General features: G+C 40.3%; 1 protein-coding gene across 1 annotated transcript in view; it reads left to right on the forward strand.

Annotated features, from left to right (window-relative positions):
- The window catches only part of LOC136864150 (regucalcin), a 194,704-nt gene extending 169,686 nt beyond the window's left edge, over positions 1-25,018 (forward strand). The window contains exon 6 of the mRNA XM_067140793.2: positions 24,711-25,018. Coding sequence (XP_066996894.2) covers positions 24,711-24,950 — 240 coding nt within the window. The 3' untranslated portion in view covers positions 24,951-25,018. The remainder of the gene's footprint in view (positions 1-24,710) is intronic.
- Positions 25,019-26,776: the final 1,758 nt, after the last annotated feature.

A 26,776-nucleotide genomic window follows, 5' to 3' on the forward strand; every position in this document is an offset into this window, starting at 1 on the left:
ATTGCAATAAATATCTATGTATAAAATTTACACAACAGTTGAAGAAGGATGTAAATGGTGGAAGATGGATGTTGTACTAATTTTAAAAAGAAAGGAAAGAGAAATATCTACACAAAACAAGCGAAGGAAGAAAGTGGAAATGTAATAACAGACCCGGGGGATATAGAGAATAGGTGAATATATTACTTTGATAAAATTCTTAATATGCGAAATGATGCAGAAGGGACTGTAGTGGTAAATGAGGGTAATCCAGAAATGGAGAGGGATATTGCAATGGTGGAGGCGGAAACGGCTGTTAAACATGTGCAAACAACAAAAGCAGCAGGGGTGGATGAAATATGTGTGTGGAAATAATGAAGGCAGTAGAATCTATTGGTCTACATTGTTTATATAGACTGATAAGGTGTATGTGGAGGCAACGCACGTACCTTATGATTGGTGTAAAGGTGTAATAATAACCGTATTTAAGAATGGTAACAGAAAGTTATGCTACACTGTTGTAACGAGTATTCCAAAATAGTGAAGAGATTAATAGGAAGACGAGAGGAAAGGTGGAAATAAATTTAGAAGAAGATCAATATGGCTTTCGACAGGGCAGGTCAACGATATGCCCGTTATTTACCACGCGAACATTGATGAAGAAAACCGTGGGAATATGGAAAGAACCTGGTAATGGTATTCCTTGATCTAGTCCATGTATACGACATTGTTAATAGAGAAAATATAGGGGAAACCATGGAAAGAAAAGGTTTTTGGAAACAGTCAAGGGAATTATTGAAAGTATTGTATAAAAACTGTTCCTGTTGTGTACAGACGCCAATGATGGGAACATATTGGTTTAGAAACCAACGTGTACTAAGAGAGTGATGTTTATCATCTACGCTTGTATTTATAATGGTTATAGATGAAATTCTATACGAAAGAACCAAAGGCAACATATAGACGGAATATGAAAATATTGTTGCTTGCGGAAGAGATTGTGATGTGGGGAGTCAAAAATATAGAAGTGCAAATCCAACTAGAGGCTTTAAGTGACAATATTGAGAAATATGGTATGAAAATCAGTGTAGAGAAGAGCAAAACAGTGTTGTTGATAAGGGGAAGAAGGAAAGAAGGAATCGTTAGGGTCAAGGGACTAAACATTGAGGTGTTTGATGCTTCAAATATTTCTTAAGTGAAAAATGCAAGATGCAAGGTAGAATCAGGAGATCAACAGAAGGGTAAAAGTGGGAAGTAAGTTCTATCAGAGTGTAAGGTACTTGATGTGAAACAGACAAGTTCCTATGAAATGTAAAGTGATAAGGTACTCTTATATTGACGTATGCATCAGAGACTTGGACACTGACAACAAGAGATTAGAGTAAAAAATCAGGCCAGTGAGATGAAGTTCGTGAAGAGTATGGTAGGGAAGACAAAGGGGAACAGATTAAGAAATGTTACGGTCAGATAAGCTATAGGGGTACAAAACTGAGGGATAGTATGGAGAAGAGTAAATCGAGATGGATTGGACGTGTTATGAGGGTGGAGGAAGGAAATATACTAAAACAAGTGCTGGAGGCTGAGATGGAAGGAAAGGGGGCAAGAGGGAGGTCCAGAGCAAGATGGATAGACTCTGTCAAGAACAGTATAAGAAAGAGAAGACTGGAATGGAATACAATCACTGAAGAGGGGTGGTGAAAGGAGAGGGAACCGTGGATAAATACCATCAACACCCCGACCTAGCAGGAGCTAGATAAGGGGAATCAAAAATGGTGATGAAACTACAATCGCAGATACAATGGGAAAAAGCAAATACTACAGGAAATACCAAAGGTTCAAGATTAATGCATCCCAAAAAATTATAAACATCTGAATTCAGGCAGGCTTCACCTGCACAATGTGTAATCTTCATAGTTAATTGGCGATAGGGTCGTTCACTAACATAAACACAGGAGACAAAAATTGCAGAATAGTAGATGGTCCTTGGAATTTAGGGGCTAATTTCGAGGAACATTTATTAATTGCCTTACTAACTGTATAAAATTTAACGAGGACTTGGTTTCCAACCATTAACCTCGTAGCTTTACATCCTTGGTCATACCTTTTCCGTGCCTTGTTGTATGACACGACTAACCTCGCCTTAGCTTCATCCCACGCCTTATGGACAGCATTTGGATTGGACAAATTGGAGAGGAGCTTGTCGATACGAAGAAGATTTGGCAAGTGTGGGCACGGGGTGAAGGAAAATATTAATGCCATAGGGGTTTTAGCATGGGACTCATGGGTTGCAGAATGAAATGCATATGATATCCAGTGTAAACAGGAATCCCACTTGGTCTTTTTGCATGGTAATAATAATAATAATAATGGCGAGTGACCTCCGAAGTGGGCTGGTGGAGGTTTTTCGAGTGGGCGTCGTATAAGCGACCTGCGCGTCTGTGAGTATGGGGCCCTACATATGATGTATTATAATGATGAAGACGGTACATACACCAAGCCCCGGAGCCATCGAAATTAAGCAATGAATTTTAAAAACCCCGAAACTGCCGGGAATCGAACCCGGGACACACTGGGCCAAAGGCAAGCAAGTAAACCATTTAGCCATGGAGTTAGTATGAGAGCTTATGATAGCCAGTCTAAACAGGAATCCCATTTGGTTTGTTCGCAAAATATAATAATAATAATAATAATAATAATAATAATAATAATAATAATAATAATAATAATAATAATAATAATAATAATAATAATATTAATATTAATAATGGCGAGTGACCTCCGAAGTGGCCTGGTACAGGGGACAGTTAGAATGAGCATGAGAGCAGATTTAATGTTCCAATTTATTCTCTCGGAATATGATGGGTTAGGGTGGTGCGGTGTGATTGTAACGTGTGAAGGGCACAAGTTAAATAAAAAGTTCTTGAACATTTGGCTAGTAAATGAACTGGCGCTATCAAATACTAAAAACTTTGGAGGTCCAAATGAAGCAAAAATAGAGTTCAAATAGTTAATATTGGCTTGAGAATGAGTCGGCTTGGTAGAAGAAGTCCAACAGAAACAGGTAAATGCTTCAGTGCACTCCAAAGCATTAGAATTACCGCGAGAAGACATAGGGATGGGTCCAATATAAGCTATAAATGACCTTTCTATAAAGCTAGACGCTTGGGAGGAGGACACCAGAGCAACACAGGTATTCACGTTATGTACTAAGTACACATGTCCTGCAAGACTTGACCATGTATCTTATCTCTTGGTCAATCTTCTTCTAAGTCAAAAATGTCCTATTTTAAGCTTGGTCTTGAATGTACCCAAATGACCGCCAAGAGGACAGTCGTTGTGATATTGAAAAATTACTGGGGTAAGAATAATTTATGGTAGCAGTGTTCAATTTTCTCTCATTACTGGCTTTGCAGTAGAGTACACCATTGACGAAAGAATATGGCATTGCAAATTCCCCAGAATTAATTCTTTCTAAAACAATTTTCAGCTCAGGATCTTCTTTTTGACGTTGACTAATGTCGTGGTATAGTAGGGAAACATTTCATAAATAGTGTTGACGTTTTCAGGACTGGTTTAGGGAACATTTCTCCATCGGAATTTTCAAGGCGATCATGCGGCGGACGTTAATATGATATTGAAATTAATTCTTAATATCCATCTACTTAACCTGCCAATACGTTTGGGTATATTAAGAACTCAGGAGAAGATCTAGCTCTCCGTCTACAGTTCGAAATTCACGCGCTATATATATATATATATTCGGAACTTGTCCAAAGCTAAAGAAGAGCTAGACGCTCAAGCTCCTTGGTAGAGTATTTTCTTTCAAAGGGAGATAGAGGCCTGGATGCTACAAGATGGCCCTTGTTCCGATATATGTATCCTGAAACAGGACACCAGCAATAGGTTTTCCATGAGCATCAGTTTGAACAATACATTTTTGGTAATGTCAAGAATGGCCTGAACAGGTGGATTATTGAGTGCAGTTTTTAAAACTTTCAAATACTTCTTGTTGGATACGGTCGCAGATAAATTCGACGTCCCCGCATCGCAGATTGTCTAAGGAGCAGCAATTTCTGCGAAGTTAAGAATAAAATTGATCATTTCAATAACCCAGTCTATACCATTAAGGTCCTTGGGGATTTTGAAGTACTCGATGGATTGAGTTCGAGCATGATATATGAATATACCATCGGGGGAAACAATGTTAACAAGCAAGAATTTTGTGGTGTGGCGAATTTCGCTTCGAAAACATTATAGTTAAACCAGCCTTTTTAATACCGGTACTGTATTTCAGCAAACTCCTTAATATGCTTTAGGTGATCCAAGACATTAGAAGGATGAATAACGAAATCGTCTCAGTAGTTAAAAATGTATTTGAATTTTATATCTGAGAAAATGGAGTCTAGGATTCGGGTGAACAGAGGGGCTCCTGCCGACAGCGGAAAGGAACGCGGGCGTGTTCGTACAAATTCCAGTCTGTGGCAAATGCAGTTAGTGGCACGGATTCTTCATCAAAGGACTCTTGATAAAAGGCCTGGTTAAGGTCGAGGGTAGTGAAATATTTTGCTTCCTAAACCAAGAAAACCAGATGTGCAAATCGGGCAAAGGTACAGGTTGGAGAATTTTTTAATTCAAGAAACGATAGTTCACAACTGGCCTGAAACCGCCAGACGGTTTTAGGAGTAGGAAAATGGGAGCGGCGTACGCAGACATGAATAGTCGGGTAACGCCTTCCTTGAGTATCTCATTAATGATCTTCCTTAGTTCTTACATCCTGGGTGGTGCTAATCTATACAAGAGAGATTGGACAGGAATATTGTCACTAATAGAAGTACGGTACTTTAGAACGTTAGTTAATCCTAAACGACTTGTGACAACCTCAGAAACTGCGCACAAAGTCCTCTAATTTTGGACGCCTGAGCAACAGTGCGGTGATCAATATCTAATTTAGCTTCATCAGGATCATTATCGCCTTCGTCGTGATTGACACACGCAACATTACTGCGAAATTCTGTTATATCACTTAAATAAAATTCACAATTGGGGCAAAATTCGAAGGAAAGTTTTCTGTCTTGGAAGTTCAAAACCTTCCCCACACCGGCCATAAAATTAGCACGAAACATAATTTGATACGGCAACTAAAAGTTACTAGTCACTTAAATTTCCATGTAAATGCAACAGTTCTGACCTTAACCGAAATGGTTCCTTAAACTTCCAACCTGTTACCATTTTCAGTCATGGAACTAATATTAGACCATCCAATAGTTGGCAAATTGGAATAATATTTCATTCTCTTGTATCAACACACATTTACTAAGAACAAAATACTTTTTGAATCAGTTAAGCCTAATACAGGTTCGTTTTTAACTCTATCTGTACAAATGAAACCTTTGATGCCATATCAGCAGAAATTTTGAAACGCTGAGGAGACACAAATTGTTACTTATAAAACATTTAACTAAATCTTTATCATTTATATTAGGGTTAAGCGGATTTTAGGAATCCCAAGCTAGTCACTTTGAATTATTTTTCCTTACGTTAGGACAATCTCTTTAGTATGCTGTTTTGATCCACAAGCATAACAACAAATATCAGTGTTTCGGTTAAAAGAATTCGCAGACTGAACAGAGGGACACTAATTTAGAAGATGATATCTAGATCCACATGCATAACACTTCCTAGCTTTGTAATTTCCAACTTATGATAGGCAGATATGGTTTTAAATACCAGGGTTGGGGGAGGTGAATAGTTTACAATTCGTTACTCATCGCCATGTATTACATCCTCCGCAAATATACAATCGCCTTACAATTCGGTGAAGTTAACGGTACTTTTTATTAGGGAAAGATCTGAACTATATTGGGGTGAAATTCCTTTTATAATTCGAGCAAGAGTTTCTTATTCCGGTAATAAAAACTTTAAGATTTCACTGTAGAACGTACGATCCAAAATATAAACAAGTGAGTTTTCATGTAAGAATTGTGTCCTAAAACCGTGCTTGCGTATTAGGCCGTGTAGGGCTAAGGAAGGAATCAATTTAGATAGTATTAATTCGTAAATTCTGTTATACTCATGTTATTAGAAATAGTCTTAGAAATCTCTTCCTCAAAATTCTCTCACAGTTAGGGGAGATCATCAGAAAATTACCTTAGCATCCATTGAAAAAACATTAGGTGTTTATGTTAACTGTAGTAGGAATCGGAAGAATGAAAACCTACGACCTGTTTTCCAGTCAGCGACCGGGTAAGGGATGGAATATATGAAGCCCCCATCTTGCGGCGAGGATAGGAACTGTGCCAGCTGCCGAAGCCTGTCGCACTCCTCTGGGGCAATGATTAACGACTGACAGATGAAATGAAATGATAGTGGAGAGTGTTGCTGGAATAAAAGATGACAGGAAAAACCGGAGTACCCGGAGAAAACCCTGTCCCGCCTCTGCTTTGTCCAGCACAAATCGCACATTGAATGACCGGGATTTGAACCACGGAACACAGTGGTGAAAGGCCGACGCGCTGCCGCCTGAGCCACGGAGGCTTTAGGAATCGCAAGAATATGACTGTTTAATCAACTGATTAACTGAGAAGGTCATGACGTTTTAAAACAAGTCATTTATTGAGACAGGCGTAGAATAGCGTTTAGCCAGCAAATTCTCCAGAACAGCAGTATGGGCACAGCAATGAGATGATTGACCATTGGAAGGCGTTGCTGTGGTGGGTTCACAAAATTCTTGTGTTTCATTGTCACACATTTTAGGACTATCGGTAAGGAAGTTTATCTAAGTTTTCCTGGTTTTTATGTAATTTTAACTCGCATTTTATCCTTCTTACAGGTTCCGTCTTGGTTCAGAACCTTTCTAGATCAACCTCTGTACTTACAACTTGCTTCATAAGATCCTTCTTTCAAGCATCATTTCAACAAGAACCTCGGTTATTTTATAGTATATACAACACACTTCTTAATACGATATAAACAAACATATAAGGGCCACGATCAATGTATTTTATTGTCTTCGTTTAATTTGTCCTAGGCTGATGATGCCATATAGTTTTGTCGAAACCGGTACCAAAAGTTCATAAACGTGCTGATTTGACAGAAATGTAGAAATTTTAACGTAATATATAGTATTGAAAAGGTGGATCTTACCATTTTCTTTGTTTATTGTGAATCTTGATTCAATACGGAACCCGAAGAATGAAATGCTCAACGTTAAATAAGTTGTCAGGATTAAGAACTGGGTCAAGAACTTCAGTCATATTTACCCCGAAGGGCAACAATTTTGTACACTGGGCAAGTATTCAAACAAAGGTTGCAATAAAATGAGATCCAGAAAGCGATTAACACAGTGAGTGACTCCTGGCATCAGTTGATTGACTTGATGAGCCGAAGTTTGGATTTCATTCTATTCATTAATTACAGTGTAATTTCAAGAAGAGTCAATTAAAAACACCGACTCACCCACCTTGTCCTTATCTATATCAGACTAATGAATGGGTTGATCAAGGGCATTGAGTAATAAGGCTACGTCACAAGGAATGGATCCGGAGGGCTCAACGGATCTCAATTAAACATCGTAGATAAGCTCTCCCTTTCGCAACATGACGGTATAAAGGACTGGTCAGGATGACGTAATGAATATGTAACAGAAAATAGGAAAATGTTAATTTAAAAAATGGTGCACTTCTCCTTACAATGTTCTTTCCCTACTATTATCCCCTTTCAGTCATCTCGGTAATCAGTTCATCTTATCAGTAAAACATCAATAGTTAGCAGGAAGAAATATATATCAACGGTAAAATCAATGGAGTTACAAGTTCTCTCTTATTATCCCAGACCGTCCACCGGCGTTTCTACTCTCCGAGACCCAAGTAGCTGTTCGGGAGGCGCACACACAGTTCTTGACATTGAAAGGAGCGTGCACGTATACGACCTAACATCACTAGTTCGTCTGAATCTCAGCTGGTGAGACAGTTATCATTGCAAAACCGTATCTTCAAATGTAAAAGTTATTTTAAGTACGAGTCAGCTCGACGGGTACGCGATGCATTTGTTCAGCAAATTCATATTCACGTAATTGTAAATAAATTTGAAACAATTGGCACAGTGCTCAATCAAATATATGCGCGGACACGAAAAGTTTTAACGGAGGAAAAGCTAGGTGACAATTGTGCGAATCTTTAACGGTCACCGAATTAATCACTCACAAAAGTAGCACAACAAGTACGGGTTTCGGTTTCTTCTGCACACAGAGCAGCAAAGCTGTTACACATCAAACCGTACAGGTGTACACGGGCCAATTGTTTAAAATCTGCTGATTCATCAAGAAGAGTGAGATATTGTGAGTGGTATCTTGCATCACTGAATGACCGTTTATTCGACCCATAGCTTGTGTTCTTTTCGGATGAGGCCTTGTTTTATCGTCAAGTTCGTGTGATCAGCGATATCTCTTGCTATTGGCGTGCAGACACTCCTAATGGTCTTTATAAAGTCCCCATTATGAAAGATGACACTTCCAGCATCTTTTAACAGGTAACATTTCATATAAGGTTGAATACACGCTTAAAGTAGGGCGGCCACGCGCTACGTAGTTCCGGCTGAGGCAGCTGCTGTAGCACAGAGTACAAACACCGTGCGCTCAGTCTGGGTTTATAAGAGAGAACCCTTATGTTATCTTCAGGATCAAAACCAGTAGCTACGAGCAAAGAAAATAACCACGCTCTGCTACCTGAAGAATGTACTGTACTGTGAGAAATTCACATACCACAATTCATAGCAAGACATGGGGTACAAATACAATAAAATACACACGAATGATGAAGCAAAGCTTACCATAGATAAGCACCAAACGTGACTCAAGAATTCTTAAAAGACAACTAAGGCGCATACGAAGAGGTTAAGCAGATGTGAAGCTATGTCATAAACAAAATATAACTAATCCGATTGAAATGAGAAGGATTTATTTACGGAGAATATGAATTTAACGGAACAAGGTTAACTATTACAATAGGCAAAATCCTTAGTAGGTTCCTTTCAAATTAAATATATTTTGAGCTAAAATTGTAGGAAAAAACTTTATCCTTTTCATTAAAATTAGAGATAATTCAAGACTTGAGATAAATATGTATGTAGTAATTTCTTTAACATGAACGTAAATAAACTGACGATTAATTTCAGAAACGATTAAATTTACCCAGAATCAAATCGATCGAAGGCAAGGATGAAATAAATTAAATGCCGTAATTAATAATGAATTCTACCAATGGAAGAATTAATTTTAATTAAGACAAGAATGAATCAGGGATAAAATTCAGAGCATCAGCACGAATCATTATTCATGTCAACCGTCATCTTTTTCAACAACCCACGTGATAGAAATGAAAACCAACCCAAGATAATGTCCCGCAGAAAAAATGACCACGCCCAACTTTGTAACAAACAGCTGAGCGCAGAGAAAATTGTTACACACGAAACGGAAGATTGAAGTTCGCAACATGGCAGCCAAACCACAGGAGGAAGCAAACCGAAATAAAATTCGTTTAAGTAGATAATATTCACATTATTTAGATTCCTTCAAATAATTAAATAACACGAATTGAGTAACGTAACTTAAGATAAACATTTTATTAAATGGGATGCATTCCTTTTGAATGACTTAGATTTAAACAAATAATATCACTGCATGCGATTCTTTCCTACAAAATGTACATATGCTTAGGTATAACAAGACCGTGATTTGAAACCAAGAAGCGATACCAGCGCAAAATGGAAAATTACAAACAGATAGGGTTTAGTTTCATTAGTAGCTGAAAGCAGTGGTAAGAAACAAGTTTCTCACATAACTCCAACGTAAGTGGTAATAATAAAATGTTATATAAATGATTAAACAACAAGTAAGAAAAGATTATGGCTCTAAAAATCCGAACAAAGTAGTGACCATATAACTCAAGAAAATAGATAATCGTACCTGATAAATTTATTAATGAATAACTTAACAATGCTCTAAGAGAATTCCTTTTGTATAAAATATTGAAGTGAAGTCCATCACAAGTACACGAACGTAAGTAAAAGGAAATGTACGATAGTTAGCAAAGAGAAATGTCTATTATACACTGACTGACAGAGCAAATGCAACACCAAGAAGGAGTGGTTCGAAAGGGATGAAAGTTGGGGAAAAAACAGAGACGGCACGGGCGAATAATTGATGTTTATTTCAAACCGATATGCAGGTTACACAATGCGCACGGCATCGACTCAGTAGGATGTAGGACCACCGCGAACGGCGATGCACGCAGAAACACGTCGAGGTACAGAGTCAATCAGAGTGCGGATGGTGTCCTGAGGGATGGTTCTCCATTCTCCGTCAACCATTTGCCACAGTTGGTCGTCCGTACGAGGCTGGGGCAGAGTTTGCAAACGGCGTCCAATGAGATCCCACACGTGTTCGATTGGTGAGAGATCCGGAGAGTACGCTGGCCACGGAAGCATCTGTACACCTCGTAGAGCCTGTTGGGAGATGCGAGCAGTGTGTGGGCGGGCATTATCCTGCTGAAACAGAGCATTGGGCAGCCCCTGAAGGTACGGGAGTGCCACCGGCCGCAGCACATGCTGCACGTAGCGGTGGGCATTTAACGTGCCTTGAATACGCACTACAGGTGACGTGGAATCATACGCAATAGCGCCCCAAACCATGATGCCGCGTTGTCTAGCGGTAGGGCGCTCCACAGTTACTGCCGGATTTGACCTTTCTCCACGCCGACGTCACACTCGTCTGCGGTGACTATCACTGACAGAACAGAAGCGTGACTCATCGGAGAACACGACGTTCCGCCATTCCCTCATCCAAGTCGCTCTAGCCCGGCACCATGCCAGGCGTGCACGTCTATGCTGTGGAGTCAATGGTAGTCTTCTGAGCGGACGCCGGGAGTGCAGGCCTCCTTCAACCAATCGACGGGAAATTGTTCTGGTCGATATTGGAACAGCCAGGGTGTCTTGCACATGCTGAAGAATGGCGGTTGACGTGGCGTGTGGGGCTGCCACCGCTTGGCGGCGGATGCGCCGATCCTCGCGTGCTGACGTCACTCGGGCTGCGCCTGGACCCCTTGCACGTGCCACATGTCCCTGCGCCAACCATCTTCGCCACAGGCGCTGCACCGTGGACACATCCCTATGGGTATCGGCTCGATTTAACGAAGCGACCAACCTGCCCTTCTCAGCCCGATCACCATACCCCTCGTAAAGTCGTCTGTCTGCTGGAAATGCCTCCGTTGACGGCGGCCTGGCATTCTTAGCTATACACGTGTCCTGTGGCACACGACAACACGTTCTACAATGACTGTCGGCTGAGAAATCACGGTACGAAGTGGGCCATTCGCCAACGCCGTGTCCCATTTATCGTTCGCTACGTGCGCAGCACAGCGGCGCATTTCACATCATGAGCATACCTCAGTGACGTCAGTCTACCCTGCAATTGGCATACAGTTCTGACCACTCCTTCTTGGTGTTGCATTTGCTCTGTCAGTCAGTGTACATTAAGATAAATTTTAAGGAGGTGGGCGTTAATAGTCACAACTTTTTAGCAATTTTGCGATGAAGTCAATGTAGATTATTCATACCTTGCAGATTTGTACTAAATCGAGACAAATTTATCACAAGGTGATCCTAAAAGTGATTACTATGCAGACTAACTGGATTTAGATTATCCAGACTTTAATTTTACACCACCCATGTCACAATGTTTCACCATTCGTTATGAAAAACAAAATAAGATATTAGGACATTTTAAAATACCTCACTCACCAGACTCACGAATAACGGAAAGAATACACGATGAGAGAACACATTTCCTCATCAATCAGGTTGGAATTTTAAACATCCCCGTAAACTGGATCAAAATTGGAGCTCCCGGCAGGGATATGTTCTCCTCGCGAAGGCCAGATTAAAACTTGCGACTGGAATTACTGTCAAGTCTTTCACAATAACTGGATCAAATGACGGTTGTGCGATTCTTTGTAGTACCATGGCCAGGCGATAGGAAGCACCAGCGTACAGACTAGAATAAGCTCGCTGTTGCTTAGCGCCGAGTGGGGAATATAAGAGCCATGTCAGCAGAGTAGTAAGGTTAAATCAATAGGGCGGAAAAGAAGCTACCTAGTAAATGAACACGAGGTTCTGATACAACGACACAATAAGATATGACATTAAAAGTCACAACGCATATCATCTTAAGGTAATAAAAACGTATTACTGACACAAATTTCTATTATGATTAGAAGACCTAAACATATAACGTTCTAAACAAATGTCGCGAACATGGCGCGAATGCCTTCCCTCGCATTCCCATTCAGCCCAACATGGGGCCGTTGTCACATCCGAATGTACCACAAATCTGGATATTGCTCGTTTGTAATAGCCGGCCAAATGGAGGCCTAAAATGAGGCCCGTTTCAACCACTTTCAGATGCTGATAATGTTGTCTCACAAGAGTAAGGTACCCTACGCGGTATCTCCTTATCCTTTAGAGTGATCACACAACATCTGACGTTGTTTAGGCCCCTCATGCACAATAGCAGCCCTGATAACAGCACTAAACACGAAAAGCCTAATGTACTCTGCTGGCCGTTCTACATGTCACTGAGAATTGCAACTGTAACGATTTATATATCCGTCGATGCTGTGTACGTGTACGAAGTTACATTGATGTCAGATCATTTCTTCTGGTTGCTTCAATGTTTTTGTTAGGCACTGTATTTTTAAACCTTGCTCTTTGAATACGTTAGCTATTATGTATGTATTTTTTCACTAAATTGAGATCTTTACTCTTGCCGTTTTCGATTAACTAAAAGAAAGCCTGTCGTGCGGAATACATGGGAGGCCACTCAAATTTCACACATAACACACAACTTTTACACTTTCTCGTTGCTTTTTCAATGGACTGTCTACTGTGTTGGATGGAATGTTCTTTTCTTCCCCGATTTGTTTTATTATTTGTATTTCGTTTTTAAAGTGGGCTGTGTTCACTCGTATGATTATTGTTCTGCGTACCATTTGGGTTCAGTTATGCTAATTTGTGCTTCTTCAGGTGATTGAATTCGGCAAACTCACGGTCACATTTTCCCGAGTTTCTAGCGTGATTGTGTCTGGAAGAGTGATCTCAAACTTTCCTTTGAATTTCGGGTCATCAATCAGAGAACTTTTTGAACATGAAGCTGTTCCCATCAGACTTTCTTTGGACACAATTTTGAGCATAGAAACGTATCTAATGTAGGAACTTCCTTTGGAATCTCCCAGATATATTCCTCCTTTTATTTTCTCAATTTTCGTTATATGCGCCACTTGCACTATGCCTCACTAATACTACACAAAAGGAAGTGAAACTGACACAACCTTACTATATGCTGCACATAATAAAGCAATTTGCACTTGTAATACGCGTATGTTATGGGTGGCCGGTAAATCGACTTCATTTTGGCATCCACCTCTTCTGGCTGGCCAACGTATGACTAACATCTGGTTGATTGCTGGCTGGTTTTAAGTCTATCATGTTAATGCGACCCTTATTTCCTTCAGTTGCCAAGCCAATAACCTCTTCGCGCATTGTGTAATCGATGTCTCTCAGTGAGTTCGGAATTATTTGCCGTAAATATTGATGTGGGAGTTTTTCATTACATTCCCGTGATAAAAGGCACCAAAGAAATGGGAAATGGTTTCGTTCTCTCAGTGAAATTACCGGGCAGTGTGATAACCTGGCACACAGCGAACGACGAAATCGTTCGCCGACATCTTGATGTTTTCTCCATTCTGCACAGAATAATCCACGGTGGTCTCCTATCCGTTTACTCTCTGGCATGTATTCCTGGAAGAGCCCAATGATTGTTTCCATTGTGCGGTAGCTTCATTGTAATACTTCAGCCTGGAAAGGAAATGATTCTAAGAACTACAGACCAATACCTTTGTTGTGCCATCTTTGCAAAATACCAGAAGGAAGGATTTTGGATAGAGTGTCTGAAGTGGTAGAACCATTGATAATTCCAGAACAAGCAGTGTTTTGACCAGGAAGAAGTATTTCCCGAATACTACATCTCACGCGGCACATAGAAGAAGGCTATTGAAATAACAGAGTCACTGGGCTATTTTTTATTGACCTTACATCAGCCTACGACACAGTAAACCAGTTATACTGCTACGTAACCTCTATAGAATAACTAAGGACTATAAACTTACTCGGATGATTGAGTGCTTTCTGTAGAACACATTTTTTGTACAATTTCGTGGACAACAGAGCAGATGGAGAATCCGAAAAATCGTCTTCCACAAGGAAGTGTGACAGCTCCTCTACTCTTCCACATCTATACTAATGATCAGCTCAGCCGACAAGGAACGAAGAGTTTTATTTATGAAAATTATCGCGCTCTAGCAGTTCTAGAGGCAATTTTGGAACATACTAAAGGGAAGCTTTCATATGCTCTGCAAGATCTAGGTGATTATTACCAGGAGAACCAGCTGAAACCGAATCCATAAATAGCACAAGTTTGCGCCTTTCACCTCAAAAAGAGGCAGTTGACGAGGATACTGCAGGTAGCCTGGGAAGGTACACAACTACAGCACTGCTTCACTCCTAAATATCTATGAGTAATTCTTGACTGAGCACTCACCTGCAGAACATAAAAAAGAGGTTATCAGCAAGGAACAAGGAACAGTGTTTTTCCATTGTGCGGTAGCTTCATTGTAATACTCCAGCCTGGAAATAAAGTGATTCCAAGAACTGCAGACAAAAAACTTTGTTTTGCCATCTTTGCAAAATAGTAGAAGGAACGATTTTGGATAGATAGACTGTCTGAAGTGGTAAAACCATTGATAATTCCAGAACAAGCAGAAAGCCACAATGAACCGCCTTCGGAAGATTCGAGTAAATTCATGGCGTCTCAGACATAGCTACCCCGCAGAATGAATGGTACCTTCTGGGAGCCTCCCTTCAGGTCAGGAGGAAAGTTGGTGAACATGCAAGGCACTCAACAGGCTGCGCACCGGATTTGGCAGATCAAAAACCAACATAAAATTGGGGATTCGCCTGCAACTATGCGAATGCGGTAAAGAACAGATGATGAACCATCATCATGTCTGCAAGTTGTTCCCAAATACATATTCTCTTCAGAACCTGATTGACACCACAAAGAAGCTTGCGAATTGGCTAGATACTTGTCACAGTACATTTAAATTTTGTTTGTGTAGGGTAGACCCGTATGACGTGGTATTACGTTGTTACTAGAAATGATAGTATACTTGTAGTCAGTGGCGTAGCTAGGGGGAAATCTAAGAGTCTCAGATTCCCCAGACGAAATACGAATAATAAATTATTGATATAAGTAACGAAAATTATGTCTAATAAACTTAATAGATTCCACGGCTCTCCGCTCTGTCGCGCTACTCACAGAGCACTGGGCCTAGCCTTTGAGTCTGGCTTCAGCCAGAATTTTACTTTCCTGCTAGCGGGCGGGGCTTGTGCTGGTTGCTATGACAACGTATGACGTCATGTAGCGGTAAGTGCTCGCTTTGAAACCTAGCTGGGAGTCTAGTCTCCAAGTCTGGAGTTACGAGTTAATGTTTACGTTGTGATCTGTTGATCTGTTAAGTTTACAACTTATTATTAGTGGTCTGTGTTTTGTTAAAAGAGTTGCCAGTATCTTTTAAAACCGTGTATGATGAATAAAAGTAATGATCTTTTTATATACTTGCTTCGAACTCCATTTTCTTCTTTGTCTTTCGAAGAAAAATGTGTCCTGAAAGACACACGGCCACAGCCATTATTGAAAATTGTGCAAAAGGATGGAAACCAAATAAGAACTTTCCAGTTCCAACGGTATAAGGATTATACATGGCTTACAGCAAGTGTGACAGATTGTAAGTTTTATTGTTACATTTGCATATTATTTGGAGGAGATAGTGAATGGAATGAGGGTGGCATCAGTACCCTAAAACATTTTCATAGAAGAGCACGTAAACACCAGGTTTCAAAAAGACACATTCAGGACACTGAGCGTTTTCTTCTTCTCGGCAGGAGTAGAATAGAGCATGCCTTATCAGAAGCGGCTCGTCTTTGCAGCTCTAAAGCATAATGAGTTAGTAAATCATAATAGGCGGGTTCTTGGCAGGTTAGTTCAAGTGGTGTGTTTTCTCGGAAAACAAAAACTTCCATTCCGTGAGCATGACGAGAGTAGTGACTTCTTAAATAAAGGTAACTACCTCGAGACCGTGGAATTGCTAGCACAAGAACAACAATTCATGAGAGAGCACCTGGGAGCAACTTCAGGATTTAAAGGAACTTCGAGTGACATTCAGAATGAACTTATTGACTATGTAACTCAAGTTATGAATGAAGAAATTCAGAAATAACTTTCTATTTGCGAATTTGTATCAGTTCAGGCGGATGAAACATTAGATATATCTTGTCAGAATCAGATGAACATTATATTTCGGTATTGTGTTGGCTATAAAGTTCACGAGAGGTTTGTGGGGTACTACGACGTCTAAAAAAGATAAAAGTGGCACTGGACTGTCAGCCGTAATATTGGATGTCTTAAAAATATGGGGCGTAGAAAAACAAATAATATGTCAGACTTATGACGGGGCTTCCGTAATGGCGGGTTCTACAGAGGGTGTTCAAACTATCGTAAAGCAAGTTTGCCCACATGCAGTGTTTATACATTGCTATGCACATAAGCTTAATTTGGTACTCTTGTATGGAGCAAAAGCTAGAAAGAAAGTGCGTCTCTTTACTTATTATTTGACTGCCTTCCATACATATTTCAGCAAGTCATCAAAGAGAACTCAAGTCCTAAATGATAAAGGCTTTAAACTTCCCCCGGCATGTACGACACGTTGGAACTTCCACTCCAGAGCATTACTAACAATAGCATCCCATTTCAAGGACTTGAAAGAAGCTCTTACACACACTGTTGATAAAGATGAAGAATGGGATGGCGAATCTGTTAATGGTGCTATGGGACTGGTTAAGAGATTAGATTATCTTAATTTCCTCTTCCTTTTGTGCGTCTTCAACAAGATATTTTACTACACGGATCATTTATTTAAGGTGCTGCAAGCAAAATACACATCTAATGTAAATATCTGCAACCATGAGATAAAGCAAACCATAAATAACTTTTAAAATCTGAGAAAAGAAGAAACAGTGAATGAATGCATAGACACCAGCAAAGCTCTCAATACCGCAATGACAACAGAATCATTGTAGTGCCATCCCCACAGCATTAGCATATGAAATAATTGATACCACCGTGGTACATATGGAAATACGGTTCTGTGACTTTGAAAACTTCCATTTTGCTGAATTATTAGATGAGAATCAATTTAAAGCTTACAACACAAGTTTTCCCTTAATGAAAGTGAAACAACTCCTGAATATGTTCCCTTTTTTCGAAAGTGAACAACTGGCAAATGAACTTGTGAATATGTACTGTGATGAAGCTGAACATCTACCTCCACAAATACTGCTAAAATATATGTTGGATAATGTTCTGGACAAGGTTTACGAACAAACAACACGTTTGGTTCGTTTAGTTCTCACATTTCCAGTGACAACTTGTTCGAGTGAAAGAAGTATGAGTGCGCTAAAACGCATAAAATCCTTCCTGAGGAATTTAATGACAAACAGTAGACTATGTAATTTAAGTACACTTGCGATGGAGAAATCTCTATTGCACGAACTGTCAAATAACCAGAGCTTCAGGGACCGCGTCATTGATGTATTTGCAGAGAGAAAGGAGCGCCGCATACACTTGCTTTATAAAAGAATTTAAGGTAAGATTGAACAATATGCTTAGATTCCCCAAGTAATATAGCTAGCTTCGCCACTGTTTGTAGTATACATTTTTGGATGTGTATGATGTTATCTTTTAACATCTTTAATGCAGGAGCGGTTTCTCTGCAGCCCTTTCCAGTACTTGGCGAAGGCGGACAAAAATATAATTGCATATCCGAAATGTTTACTTCCTTTGAAGTATTTTAACTAGTGTAACTCATTCTAAATCTGCCAGGGCTGGAGAGCATGCACACAAAGGAGTATGTGACACACTGTCACTAGCAAGCAGCAAGGCTGGATTCCCACTGCTCGGGTTGTACCCTACCCGCTTGCTGCGCAGTTCACTCTGCGCACGGAGGAGGTGGAAAGGGAGTCGGGAGCGTCAGCGTTCCAACCGGACTGCAGCCTAACCAGGCTTCAGCCAGGCAGTTGTATTATTTTCGAAGAACAAGTAGTGTGTCGTGTTTGTTGCGCCTTCTAACAAACAGTATATATAAAGTGTCAATTATTTTGAAGTGTACTGTGTGCATTTACCAGTTTCTATACCTCAAGGAGACTGTTAATTGTACCGGTAGATAAAATTTTATGAATAAACATGGAAAAGAATAGTGTTAGGTATTTCATTTTCACAATTAACGCTCGCTGAGAAGAATGAGATGAAGAATGCGGGTCGTCCTACACCTGACTTGTCTATGTGTCAACCATAGACAAGTAGACAACAAACTTAGATGAGAAAGTTTAATTCTTCAGTGTATAATAAGTGGCAGTTGCGACGAGAGAAATGCTCTCTTTCGCTTTCCGTGTTTGTTGTTTGGAGGCGATTTAACTTGGACAAGAAATCGGAGTGGTTGATTTGAAGCATTTAGGTGAATGGGCTAAAAAACTTTAACAATCAGCTTAAACGCCTCAAGAACGAGGTAGACTTAGCCATGATAGGAACAGTGAATATTACTTCACAAACAATCAATCAATCAATCAATCAATCAATCAATCAATCAATCAATATTGATCTGCATTTAGGGCAGTCGCCCAGGTGGTAGATTCCCTATCTGTTGCTTTCCTAGCCTTTTTCTAAATGATTTCAAAGAAATTGGAAACTTATTGAACGTCTCCCTTGGTAAGTTATTCCAATCCCTAACTCCCCTTCCTATAAATGAATATTTGCCCCAGTTTGTCCTCTTGAATTCCAACTTTATCTTCATATTGTGATCTTTCCTACTTTTATAAACGCCATTCAAACTTATTCGTCTACTAATGTCATTCCACGCCATCTCTGCGCTGACAGCTCGAAACATACCACTTAGTCGAGCAGCTTTTCTCCTTTCTCTCAATTCTTCCCAACGCAAATTTTGCGACATTTTTGTAACACTACTCTTTTGCCGGAAATCACCCAGAACAAATCGAGCTGCTTTTCTTTGGATTTTTTCCAGTTCTTGAATCAGGTAATCCTGGTGAGGGTCCCATACACTGGAACCATACTCTAGTTGAGGTCTTACCAGATACTTATATGCCCTCTCCTTTACATTCTTACTACAACCCCTAAACACCCTCATAACCATGTGCAGAGCGAGGTCTACAGACAAGAAACAAACAGATATAATGAGAAAGTGTGTATAAACCGAGAAATAATCTCAAAAATAATAGACTGTATAAAATTATATGGTAAATTTGAACTTCCATGACGAGAGAAGTACGAAGTGAAATTAAACGAACAAAATTTTGGTGTAATGTTGGATGTTATGACGGGTGTTTCTGAACTTACTCAACAGGTTATTATTTTCCGGTATCAAGTAGATGGTGCTGTGTACGAGAGATTCTGCGGATTCTTTAATCAGTGAACTTAGAATGCAGAAGGACTTGCACAGTGTATCTTAGAGCAGTTAGAGATCGTTTTGAATGGCAAAACTGATAAACATCCCGTAAACATACGAAGGGGTGGCGGTAATGAGTGGTGATAAAGGTGGTGTACAGACAATCATTAAAAAGTCCTAACAACACGCACATTTTTTGCATTGCTATGCGTACCAATTAAATTTAATTATGGAGAAAGCCGCATCACAGAATCGACAAGCCCGACTTTTCTGCAGAAGTCTAGCCGCGATACCAGCAATTTTTTGCAAACCGCCTTCACGGTTAGCAGTGTTGGACTGCCTAACTTGAAGCATACCCCACGGATGTAATACCAGGTTGAATTTTAATAGCCGATTCCTTACACAGTCTGCGAAAATAGAAATAAAAGGAACTTCAAAATAACAGTAATCAAGCAACTGTACAAGAAGCCTCAGGGCTTTTTCGCATGATAAATGATCATGACTTAAATTTCTAGCTCTCATTTTTCCACCGCATCATGCCTCACGTGGACAGAATGTACAGCCAGCTACAACATACTTGTGGTAACTCACTGAGTTTTCACAAGGCAGTGAATGACATTCTCTACGCTATCAACATTGACAGAAACAAGATCCCTTTATTAGTCGATTAACCCTCAGAAAGCCCTCCTCCAGCGAGGACTAGGAAAGGAAACAATGAGGACATAGTTGTGAAAGAGGTGTGCGACACCATTTCCTATGAGGCAGGAGAAATGTTTGCTTTCACTAAGCATGTGTTCGCTGCGAATTTGTTCAGTGCATCTCTTTTTGAAGGATCTACTGACTCCCACAACTTTCCATCCAGTGAGCTCGATGTCACTATTGAAGCCTGCCCGTTCTTGTGCAAAGAGCGACTGGTGACCGAACTGACTCTTTTATATCAGGCCATAAGACCTATCTGTTTCGGTGTGACGTAAAGCCACTTTTATATCAAAGACAGGAGTTCCGAAGTCTCTCCGGACTTATGAAGAAGTATGAAACAATGTTGATTACTGGAGTTAGTGAATGCTGCACAGAAGTATTCACTCTGCCCCTAATAATACTGACCATACCCATGACAACGGCTGAACCTGAAATGTGCTTCTCTACTTTTTAAAACGAGTGAAAACGTTTATAAGGAGTACAATGTCGGAAGAACGACTTTCAGCACTGGCAGTGATAAGTGCAGGAAAGAAAGTGATGGACAGTATTATCAATTTCAAAAACTTAGTGATTGACAAATTCGCTTGTCGTAAAGAAATGAGAATGGATTTTATGTATAGGTAAATGTGAAAATGACAAAAAGTGTCTGGCTCATCAAAATTTTAATAAATGGTAAGGATAATTTAAGTGTGTTCTTCATATTAATCACATTGCAAAGTTAGCTGCAGCTCTACCGAAAGATAAATTCACGAGCCGCCACTGCTTTGATTGTATATCTGGTCAAGGAAGTCAAGAATAACGGCCTAGATGATTAGTCGTGCTGACCACACGACACTTCATAATCTGCAGGCCTTCGGGCTGAGCAGCGGTCGCTTGGTAGTCCGTAGCCCTTTGGAGCTGTTGCGTCATGCGGTTCGGTTTTTTAAATGGTATATGTAATGTTTCTGACAAGATTAAATTAAAATCTACGACTGAACTTCTCTGTATCATAGTACTAACTGGAACTTTCTTACATTCGGAAGACTTTGGATATGACATGATCATTCATATTTACTCCCAGATCTTGCAAACAGGTGAGACGTTCTTGCGTCATATTCTTGGTTGCATTAATTAAACCATTATCTGCCTAATTTATTTATTGCAAATAAAGAGTTGGTTAGATAGGGAGAAGTGAAATTAGAGATTATTTTAAGGAAAATGTTAAAAGTTTGAAGGTCGATTAAGCAATATGGATGGTACAAGGGCCAATAGTAAGAGCTGGCAGAAAATGTTTGTCAAAGGAGGGGGAATTGGCTCAAAACAGTTCGTGTAATGATAAATGCAACAGAAAAGTGATGAGATAAGTTCAAAAACAACGTACATAAATGTGGGATCAAAAAAGAGTTGAGGATAGAATTATGCAAGAAATTAAAGGAGTACTCCGCAATTATGCACACCACTGGAAACAAAGCACACGACACTTCCTTTGAAACAAAGCTCACGGCATAATTGCTAAATATCTACAGTCCTTTTCTATGTAAATTTACTTATCTACTACTGCATATTCTTGTTCTATACTGAATTTGCTGCTTGGCTCGTTCCCGTATTTATAGTCATGTCATTTCTACTCGTCCATATATTTCTTTAATCTGTGTTCCCAGTTCACCGTAGGCACTCATATCCTTTATATCATTGTATTCAACGATATCATCAGCGATATTATTACTCACCCATATATCATTTGCGCACTTTAGGAGTGGCCACAATTTACTCCCAAATGGAACACTTTCTTCTCACTCCCCAACACCACCTCCGGATATTTGCTTCTGTGACGGAACATGTATTTTTCTTAGGTGATAATAACTTGGTCTAGTCGGTGGTATTATGATCTCCATGTGGATTTCCTCTTGCAGTACTCCCTGGGACAGCACTTACGAAGTCATAATTTCCTCTAGCAGAGCTCGCTGGGAATTACTGATGAAGCCTTCATTAGTTCTCGACCTTCCGACAGATGCGCACATTGTATTATTTCGAGCTGTTGTCAATTGTTTATCCTGACTTTATTGTCTGGAGGGGAGCACGTTACGACCTGTTCGCGGAACTCCGCTCTCACGTAGCCTGTGTGTTCGGCCATGCTGTTGGGGCATATGGTCCTGATTCACATAAGGTGAATTTTGGGCCTTGGATTAGGTGTCCTGCACTTCTCAAAGTTTTGTCTTGAGTGACAACAGGTCGGGGGAACAGAATGGGCTCTCTAGGCTGTTTGGTATGTTTAGTCTAAAGACGACACCTGGCTACAGCCGAACTTATAATGTGTACTGTGTATGTTGAACATTGCACGAATATGTTCAGTAAATTATGAGATTGAATAATGCCCCATCATATGTTTGCAGGCCAGGGAAAATATAGATTCCACCGAAGTCTCGGTGTCATTTACTGCTGTGACATTTAGGAAGCTGCTGAAATATGGATGGTACTGAGTAATGCATTCAGAGTACGGCTAGTGCGTCTAGATGTTATGAAAAGTGCTACTCATATGACTGGCCATGCTACAAACAGCATTTTCTGATCCAATGTGGACAGAAATGGCAAGTTACATTACTCCTCAGCGTGCATTGTACGGCTCATTGTGGCAGCATCGACAGTTTTAGTGGTTTCGCTATAACCACATAACTTTAGGGGGTGCAATTTCTGGATCCAACCAGCCTCCGGGCTGAAGACTTGAAATACAGGCACTTGAGATGCGTTGTCACCTGTTCCCTTATGTTTTCCATGGGATGATATTGTGTTCAAAATGTGCTCCTCCACTTCACTTGCTGTGTAGACAGACAGTCGGATAAATTTTATGAATCTCTTTACAAGTATTCCATCCTTACAGATGTAGTTGAGTATGTTATACATTGTACGAATATGTTCAGTAGATTATGAGAGTTACTTATAGTTTGTAACCCTGAATAATGCTCCATCATATGTTTGCACTTGTCTCTTGGCCCGGCCAGGAAAAGGAAAATTATAAAGCGTAAAATCGTTTAGTACTCAAATGTCTCAAGTTTCTCTACGACTGCGTTCAATATATTTCCTCACGCTACATCAACACATTCATTGGAATAACCAATCTGCCATGCCATTATACGTGTTCTTTCAGCAATTTTGTTACAGTGGGAGTCATTCATTTTAGTTCCGACTTTGTTAATTAATAACTGTGAGGTTTTCCAGTTTTAAGTGATTTGAGTCTTTTGAGTTCATAGTTTCTGAAAACCCTCACAGTTATAAAATCAGTACGCCTATTCGGTAAAATATATTCTGGAATAGAATCAGCATTTTCCCACGTTTTGGGGGAGAAATTTGCATTTTTGTGGAGTCAGCATATTTTGGTGCAGGCAAGGTCAATGAGCTGGAGTTTTTGACCCCTAGATGAGATTAGGACGTCATAATAACGTCAGAACCTTACCTACGAGGAACGTCTCAACCTCCCAGGCTCACTTGGAGGAGCCCAATCGGTGAGATAACCTTTAGGTGAGGTTAGGATGTCAGTATAATGTTTTAACCTAATCTTAACCACTAGGAACGCTAAACTAAACTCACAGAGGCTCCTTATGGAGGAGCCTTATCGGTCAGGTTAGTGACTGAGGTTTCATCACGAAAACCCACCTTGAATTTGAAAGTTCCAAGTTCTGTACTTCACGACCTTTTGGTAAGTTTCATATGATGCAGTCAATATCGTCGGAAGTTAAGTTTTATCCCATAGCAGTTTACGGTATATTTGTGTTATACGTTGTTTCTACAGAACTTCGCTATGGGGACCTGATGGGACAACAATATAGTCATTTTGTCTTGATTTTGTAGTGTCCATTGTGTTCAGAGTTATCTTAACCTGCCGTGATAAGTCTTCGATTGGAGGACCCGTTTATCTTGAAGTTAAACACGACGAATTTGTTTCGGACACATTTTCTTAACAGAAACATCTATTTTGAAACATCTTCATTAGAATATCCTATCTTTCCTTCTCCTTCACTATTCTTTTCGCCACTTGCTGCATGCACTTTGTTACTCTAAAAGGTGCAGTAAAAGAAAAAGAAAAGAAACCAACTCCACCTTACTGTCCACTCCACGCAATAAAATGAAACTCAAGCTACCAAACACTGTAATTCTATTTTCCATGTCTTCACATGAAGGCTACATTTTTACTCATGGAGAGATTCCTCGTTAAATTTGACAGGTAAAATGCTATTATTGCTGAATTTTTTTGAAAGCCTTGGAAATTGTATGTTGATTAGTTGGTTAAGAGCTAGTAAGATCTCTTACCTAATGTAGTACGACAAAGTAAATTAAATTTTAAAATTAAAATAATCAGGACATGTCCTGCAAAAGTCAGATTGGTAGCAACTCTAGAGTACGTAATACCATATTTAGCCAGAAATATGTTTTCAGGTGCTGTACGTTGACCCTCGAACAGGAAGCCTCTTGGGTTCAGTGGAAATGCCTGTCACAAGGGTCACATCTCTTGCTTTCGGCGGTGACAACCTTGAAACGCTGTACGCAACGACATCACGCTTCGGTCTTACTGAGGAGCAACTAGCCCAGCAGCCGCTGGCAGGCAGTGTGTTCGCCATTACAGGTCTCGGAGTGCGTGGGACTCACCCTAACACTGCTATACGCACAGTACAGTAGTTGTATTTTGACAAAAGTTATTCCCAATGTATTTGCTGAAGAGAGATAATATAGTGTCTTAACACTTATTGGTTCTTAAAATTTTTGTTCCTATTACGAAAGATACTGGAGAGAAGAAGTAATATTTTCCACTTTCAGTGCAAGTGTTGTGATATAGAAAAATGTACCAGTTAATGCGGCAGAATGGCAGGACCAGTTACTGCTTTCATCCTAGTCATTTTTAGTTTTGTAATCCCCCAAACATTCCACATGGCACTACAACCCTTCAATGGCCTTAGCCTACCAAGCGACCGCTGCTCAGCCCGAAGGCCTGCAGATTCCGAGGTGTCGTGTGGTCAGCACGACGGATCCTCTCGGCCGTTAGTTTTGTAATAATGGTTGCATATTTTGTTAGACTTTTATTTCTAGGATGAAAATGTTTTTTTAAATAATAATGTGATTTGCTTTACGTCCCACTAACTACTTTTACGGTTTTCAGAGACGCCGAGGTGCCGGAATTCAAACCCGCGGGAGTTCTATTACGTGCCAATAAATGTGCCGACACGAGGCTGACGTATTTGAGTACCTTCAAATACCACCGGACTGAGCCAGGATCGAACCTGCAATTTGGGATCAGAAGGCCAGCGCCTCAACCATCTGAGCCACTCAGCCCGGCAAAAAGAAAATATTTAGACACTTAAAGTTATTATAATGAACACGTTACCAGTCAGAGTCTATAATAAAAAATAAGTATAGGCCTACTGCTCTTCCCGTTACCATTCCTTAAATTTTTGAAAAGAACTCAGCACGTTACTTACTGTAATTCAATCATTGTAAAAGTCACATGTTCATCATATCGTCATCTATGATCTTCATTTATGGCGGTCGCCAAGGTAGCAAATTCCCTATCAACTCTTTAAGTAGACTTCTCTTAATTTAATTTCTAAGAATTTGGAAATTTATCGAACATTTCCCTTGATAATTTACTCCAGTTCCTAATTCGTCTCCCTATGAATGAATATTTGCTCCAATTTGTCCTCTCCTCTTCCACCTGGATCTTCATTTTATGATCTTTCCTACATTGAAAAGCTCCAATCAAATTTGCTCACCAGCTAATATTCCACACCATCATTCCACTCACAGCTCAGAATATACCACTCGGGGATCTACACGGAGTACAGATCAAGCGTTGATAGGCTGTTGCCGGTCATATGGTTGACAACGTCACAGCCCGCGGGAAATTAGGATTTGACAGCTTTGTCAGACGCGTGTGGGCGCGCACGTGCGGGAGCATAACCATACATGATAGCTAAGAGTGCAAGCTTATAGATTTTGGCGAAGCGATTTGAAAAGTAGTATGGCTGGCTATGTGTTCAGGCTCGGTTTCCACTCCGAGCTTAACCTTGCTACGCAAGACGGCGGCTATTTACTAACCTGACGGATTGCCGGCCTTTCAGACCCAAATTCGATGGACAACTTATACTTTGACAGCTAGCTGCCAATTTGACAGCCACATGCGGGTGTGTGCTGCGCACTGGTGGGAAACTAAGTAGCTACAGGTGTGCCAACCTCACAGACGGAGGGATGTCCAAATTTACAGTTTTGGGCGCGGGCGATTTGAAAAGTGAGCATGGCTGACAGTTGTCATGCTACGTAGGGACGTGTGCTCTGGTGGTAACTTAGGTACTTACAGGTGTGCCAAAATGACAGAGGGAGGGTCGGCCAAATTTACATATTTGGGCACGGGCGATCATTTGCTCCTCACTTATTCGTCACCTGCTAACCTACTGCCCTTCCATACACCTGCTTCTGGCTACCTTGGTGAGGAGCTTTGGCTACGTGCATAG

The sequence above is a fragment of the Anabrus simplex genome, chromosome 2 (assembly GCF_040414725.1).
Source record: "Anabrus simplex isolate iqAnaSimp1 chromosome 2, ASM4041472v1, whole genome shotgun sequence".
Taxonomy (NCBI): domain Eukaryota; kingdom Metazoa; phylum Arthropoda; class Insecta; order Orthoptera; family Tettigoniidae; genus Anabrus; species Anabrus simplex.